The sequence below is a fragment of the Chiloscyllium punctatum genome, chromosome 36 (assembly GCF_047496795.1).
Source record: "Chiloscyllium punctatum isolate Juve2018m chromosome 36, sChiPun1.3, whole genome shotgun sequence".
Classification (NCBI taxonomy): domain Eukaryota; kingdom Metazoa; phylum Chordata; class Chondrichthyes; order Orectolobiformes; family Hemiscylliidae; genus Chiloscyllium; species Chiloscyllium punctatum.
Genome location: NC_092774.1, coordinates 75,224,475 through 75,231,233, shown reverse-complemented (window position 1 = coordinate 75,231,233; position 6,759 = coordinate 75,224,475). Strand labels below are relative to the sequence as shown.

General features: G+C 46.4%; 1 protein-coding gene across 1 annotated transcript in view; it reads right to left on the bottom strand.

The window, feature by feature from the left end:
• LOC140460148 (uncharacterized) overlaps window positions 1-4,246 on the bottom strand; it is a 69,557-nt gene extending 65,311 nt beyond the window's left edge. Inside the window, 2 exon segments of the mRNA XM_072554544.1 lie at window positions 2,136-3,154; window positions 4,104-4,246. Coding sequence (XP_072410645.1) covers window positions 2,136-2,797 — 662 coding nt within the window. The 5' untranslated portion in view covers window positions 2,798-3,154; window positions 4,104-4,246.
• Window positions 4,247-6,759: the final 2,513 nt, after the last annotated feature.

Sequence of the window (6,759 nt, the reverse complement as noted above, 5' to 3'; positions counted from 1 at the left end):
TGGATCACCCAAGGTTAGAAATGGAAGCATATCTCTTCAAGGTTAGAGTTTGATTTGCCATTTCAACGTTCTTGAAATTTAAGATGTTCCATTGTAGTGTTCAATTCTGATCCATTAAAATCAGAATCCAGTCTCATCTGAGTGCAGAACCAACTCAACTGACGGAACAAACAGAAACTTTTTGGTTTGCTTTTTAGATGTGACATCTTCTCTCCCTCCCTCTCTGGTGACCCAACAGGACTACCAGAGCTGGAAGTACCACTCTCGAAATACAATTACTGACCTACAGTTTTCTTGTGCTGCTGAACATAAGGATTTAAAAGCTGCTAGCCTGATCTCTCACAAAGCACAAAAAACAGACTGCTCACCCCTGTCTGCATAGACGAGAAATTTCAGGTGGAACAGATCACAAAATAACTGTTCCCAGTCCCACAACACGTGTTTCCCATGGACAAAGTTAAAAATCTCACACCACCAGGTTATAAACCAACAGATGTATTCGGAAACGCGAACGTTTGGAGCACCGCTCTTTTATCAGGTTGGTTGTGGAGAATGAGATCATGTTCATGGAACTTATAGCCAAAGGAGTCCAGTGTCATGGAGATGTCATATATTAAACAATTTTAGATTAAATCTTTCAACTTTTTAGAATGGGTTTCTGCTCTTTGGCATGTTAATTCCAGAACTGGTTTTTAATTACCTTTTCAAAAAGTCATTCAAATGCAGAACTTTTCTAACAATAGGTGTGAATTCTGTCTGGGTCCCAGTGTTGAGTCAGACAGACATTTTTCTTCGAAATGTTGTGCATTTAAATTACATTCTTGAGAAGGTAGTTTTTAGATTAGGGTGTAGGTTAGGCTGGATTGGCCATGCTAAATTACCCTTATTGTTCAGGATATGCAAGGTAGGGGGGATTAGCTATGAGAAATATGAAGTAAGGGAGTGGGTCTGGGTGGCAATGGTGCTAAATGCCTTCTTAACCATCCAGTCTACCAGTTCTTTGCAGGTTGCATCACTATGTATCTGAACCCTCTTACGTCTCTGTTTTAACTATACAAGCCCTGTCCTTCCTCGTTTTAGCAAAATGCAACCCCTTGCTTTTATTCATACCTCTCTCATATACGCACACCCTAACACTCTCACACACTCACAGACTTATACTCCATCACACTCAACCAAGCATGCACACACTCTTACATGCACTCTCACATACAAACTCACATGCGCGCGCACACACACACACAACTCTATGGAGTGAATTTTTATTGGCAGGATATTTGCAGATACTTTCAATTTTGCTCACAAAGCACACAATCTACAGGCAGTCAATGCATGTAATATTTTATATATTCCTACTTTAAAAACAGAACTAGTCTGATTCAAGATTGGGATACTGACAGACTCGAACCTCACAACTTTAATGTATTGTGTGAGCTGAGATGTCACTTTTTAAAAAAAATATAAAACCATAAGTCATCTCAAGAACATGACTTAGATGTTGTTCTTGGAGTAACATATTAATGAACCGAAACCTGCAACCCATTCTAAAAGATATCAGTTGCATGACACTGTGAATTTTGCTCTAAGATCTATGTCTTATGATCCTGCTCCACAGCTACCTGTGGAAGGAGCAGCGCTCCGAAAGCTAGTGCTTCCGAATAAACCTGTTGGACTATAACCTGGTCTTGTGTGACTTTTAACTTTATCCACCCCAGTGGTTTCTAGTGAACACAGCCCATACCTCCCAGTAAACTTTACAATGCCAATGAAACAACACAGTACCTGCACTCCTGAAAAATTTACAATTTCTAATGCTACTAGCTACCCATTCACTGCTCCATCTGATACACAACATTGCAAACTTAGTGCAGGAGGCTGAAAGAAATGAACAGCTTCAAAACAAAAAAACCTCTTGGAGCTCAAAACTTTGATTGAGAGTCTGAGCCCGCGGTAAGTTCAGGTAATCTTTATTGTGACCCAACTTTGTTAAAGCTTCAGATCCTCCAGCAAAAAAGGTATCGAAAAAGTAGCTGCTTTTTAAACAGCTCAAGGTCAAAGCACACATAATCCTCACACTCACCCACTCTGGGTCTGGAGATTGGAGGAATCGCTGAACCCCCTCCTGCACTCAGGGCAGCTGAAAGGCCACTCCCCTGTGAACCCTCTGGTGTCTCAGCAGGATGGAGGAATTTCTGAAGGCGTTCAAGCACTTGGGGCAGCTGAAGGGCTTCTCCCCAGTGTGGAGACGCTGGTGCTTCCACAAGTTGCTCACCTGACTAAATCCCTTCCCGCACTTGGGGCAGGTGAACGGCCTCTCCCCTGTGTGGGCCTGCTGGTGAGTCAGCAGGTGGGAGGAATTGCTGAAGGCTTTCCCACACTCGGGGCAGCTGTAGGGCCTCTCCCCCGTGTGGACCCGCCAGTGGGTCAGCAGGTCAGAGGAATGTCTCAACCCCCTCTTGCACTTGGAGCAAGAAAATGGCCTCTCACTAGTGTGGAGTCTCTTGTGGGTCTGGAGGTTGAAAGAATTGCTGAAGGCCTTCCCACACTCGGGACATGGGAACAGCCTCTCCCCTGTGTGGACCCGCTGGTGAGTCCGCAGGGCAGAGGCCTGGGTAAAGCCCTTCCCACACTCAGGGCAGCTGAAGGGCATCTCTCTGGTGTAACTGCGCCGATGAGTCTCCAGGGCAGATGGGACACAGAAGACTTTCCCGCAGTCACCACACTTCCATGGTTTCTCCACAGGGCGGGATTCCTCAGATTTCTCCATAGCCGAAGCGTCAGCCACACACAAACGCATGTAGAGCCCCTTCGCACCGTGATTTCCTCTTAACAGGCAGTATAGCTGTTACACGCTCCACACTCAGTGCACTGCAACAGTAGGTCTCTCATCCAGTCCCACTGATACAGGAAATGTACTCAAACAGGAACCAAAAAGCTTTGCTCCTTCTCACAGAATCACAGTCAAAAATCGTTGTGGTCCTGATGGATTGAGTGACCGTCAGACATTGACACCAAAGTGAGGACTGCTGACTCCGACGAGCCACTGTCAAAAAGTATGGCACTGGAAAAGCACAGCAGATCAGGCCGCATCCGAGGAGCGGGAGAGTTGACATTACAGTTAATTTTGAAACTTCTGTCTTCAGATCTTCAAATACTGTAAAAAGAGAATATAAAGCCATCACTGTCAGTTCTGCTTTCTGCAGAACATTCTTTTCTTTTATTATTCCACAAAACTGAAAGCGTCATCCCATTTTCTCTCTCTCCCCCTCTGTTCTCACTCCACTTTAACTAATTCTCCTGAAGGTGCTGATTCAGGATTTTACAGGTGCAGAAAAGCAAAAACGTCAAGGCTTATCTCTCTGAAACTCCACCTGAAAGTTAATATCTTTCACGTCATTGGCATAATGCTGAGAGTGAGCAGGTCTGATTTGGAAAGCAAAATAAAGTGTGCCACTTCAGGATGAGCCTGCAATGCAGCTTCTTGAGGAACAACCTCAAGAAATGGTTAATGTCCCCGGGAAGGGGAGCATAATGAGACTTCAAAGTATTAACACCGACACCAGAGAGAGAGTAACTGAACATACAGACGTGGCAAATGTTAGTGGAAAGCCAGAATCATAGAGATATACACACAGAAACAGACACAGGCATTTCAGTCAAACTATTCTGTGCTGACCAGATATCCTAAATTAATCTAGTCACATTTGCCAGCACGTGTTCCCTGGCCCTCTGAACCGTTCGTTTTGATACACCCGTCCAGATGCCTTTTAAATGCTGTAATTGTACCGGCCTCCACTACTTTCTCTGGCAGGTCATTCCGTACACACACTCACACCCGCCCAAACCTTGTGAAAAAGTTGCCTCTCTTGGTCTCTTTTAAATCTCCACGCCCCCTCCCCCGCCGCCCTCACCCTAAACCAATCACCCTCTAGTTCTGGACTCCCCCACCCCAAGGAAAAGACCATGTCTATTTACCCTATCCATGCTCCTTATGATTTTATAAAAGTCTATAAGGTTACCCCTAAGATTCTGGCGCGGGCTGGGGAAAACAGCCCCACCCTATCCTTCCGTCCCTCCCTCACCCGGGCAATTAAGGCACATACCTGAGTTTGCAGAGTCTGCTCCCTCCCTGGATTCACTCCAGTTACTACCAGTGAACAGATTTTCTCCCTCTTAGATTGAACAGTTGCCCAGCGAAAGGGTTTTACTCTGAAACGAGCAGAGCCACTTCCGCGTTGTGACGTCATCGATGGGTCGATGCGGGAGAGGGAGAGACAGGAAGGGGAGGGGCGAACAGCGAGGAGGGGGCGGAGCGATAGGGCGGAGAGACGATTGGGGTCAGGGGCGGGGCGACTGGGTGGAGCGAGAGGCGGGGACGGAGGCGGAGTGCGGCCGGGACAGTGGGAGGAGCAAGTGTCGAGCGACGGCCGACGAGATAGGGCGTGACGAGACGAAGGGGCGGGGCGAACGGCTGCTCCGCACTGCGCCTGCTCCGGATTGACGGCCTGCACTGCTCTGCAGTTTGCAAAAATCCTTTCCCTTCAGAGAATCCGCACAATGTAGAAGCAGGTCACCCGGCCCAATGAGACCACACCGACCCTCCGAAGGGTAACCCACCCACATCCATTCCCTTTCCTCTCCTGCCCGATACTTACCCCCCGAATAGACCTCACCTGCACATACCTGGGCACTATGGGTAATTTAACATGGCGAATCCACCCTAATCTGTGCATCCCTGGACCATGTGGGGCAATTTAGCATGGCCAATCCACCCTCACGCTTCACTACTCTCCGGGAATAACAGCTCTTCCTTAAATCTACTCCCCCTAATTTTATGGCCGATTCTCATCCACCAGCAGAAACTACTAGACAGGGCAGGGAGCTGGTGGGGGTGCGTCTGGATGGCATGCTCTTCAGAGGGGTTGAATGGCCTACTTCCACACTGTAGAGATTGAATGATTTATTGCAGTCGTGTTTGCCCCGGATCTCAGCGCGCAGAACCTCCCACCTTCCACCAAATCAAAAGACAAGTCCCACTCTGCCCTCTCGTATGTGTGTTATCCATCTGCTTAATCGTTTCCAGTGAATACGGCCCAAACCCCGCTGCTGTCAGTAAACTTTAAAATGCTCAGGAAACAATGTAACGAGGACATGCCGCAACCTAAAGGACTAGCCACGCTACCATACATCAGGAGCATTTCTGAACTGACAGCCAGACTACTGCGACCACTCGGACTCATAACAGCACACAAACCAACAGCCACGCTCAGACAACAACTCACCAGAACAAAGGACCTGATACCCAACATGAGCAAAACTCATGTAGTGCACAAAATCCCACGCAAGGACTGAACAAAACACTACATAGGACAAACAGGAAGACAGTTAACGATCCGTATCCATGAACACCAACTAGCCACGAAACGACACGACCAGCTATCCTTAGTAGCCACACACACAGACGACAAGCAACATGACTTCGACTGGGACAACACTACCATTATAGGGCAAGCCAAACAGAGAACAGCCAGGGAATTCCTAGAGGCATGGCACTCATCCACAGACTTTATCAACAAACACATTGACCTGGACCCAATATACAGGCCACTACAGCGGACAGCTGGAACTGACAACCCAAAGCGGCAGAGACAGGCCACTATAAATGCCGGAGGAAACAGCACAGAAGCGCTTCACAGGAAGCTCCCAAGCACTGAGGATGTCACCTAGACAGGGGACGAAACGTTTGCAAGACAAATTCCCAGCTCGGCGAAAAGAACCACAACAATGAGCACCCGAGCTACAAATCTTCTCCCAAACTTTGAAAACAATGTAATACCTGAGGTACTGAAAACCGTAAGGTTTCTAATGATAACAGTGACTGATTCACTCCTTCTGATGTACAGCAGTGGAAATACAATGTTGGAGGCTGAAAGAAATGAGCAGTTTAAAACAAGAACCCACCTAACCCTTCACTTAGCACCCCACTCAGCAAACTGTACTTACTGCCGGTAAAGCACTTCATCCCCACAGTGCAATGAATTCCCACTTTCCACTAAAATTCTGGATGTACTCATTCACTCAGTTGCTGTCCCACAAATTAAAGATTTCACTGTAACTTGTTCTGTGCAACGAACCAGAATTGATCAGGGACCTCGAAGTGAAGGAGCCATTGAGAAGTAGTGACCATAATACAATACGCTTCAATCTGCAATTTGAGAGGGAAAGGGTACAATCAGAAGTGACAGTATTTCTGTTGAATAAAGGGAACCATGGAGCTATGAGGGAGGAGCTGGCCAAAGTTCAATAGTGCAATACCTTGGCAGGGATGACAGTGGAGGAACAATGGCAGATATTTCTGTGTATAATGCAGAAGATTCTGGATCAGTTCATTCCAAAAAGGAAGAAAGATCCTAGGAGGAGGCATGGGTGGCCGTGGCTGATGAGGGAAGTTAAGAAACATATAAAGTTAAAAGAGAAAAAGTATAACATAGCAAAGATAAGTGGGAAAACGGAGGACTGGGAAGCTTTTAAAGAACAACAGAGGATTACTAAGAAGGAAATACACAGAGAAAAAATGAGGTACGAAGGTAAACTGGCCAAGAATATAAAGGAGGATAGTAAAGCTTTTTTAGGTATTTTAAAGGCAAAAAAATGGTTAAGACTAAAATTGGGCCCTTGAAGAAAGGGGAATATATTACGAGGAACAAAGAAATGGCAGAAGAATTGAATTGGTACTTCAGATCTGTGTTCACTGGGGAA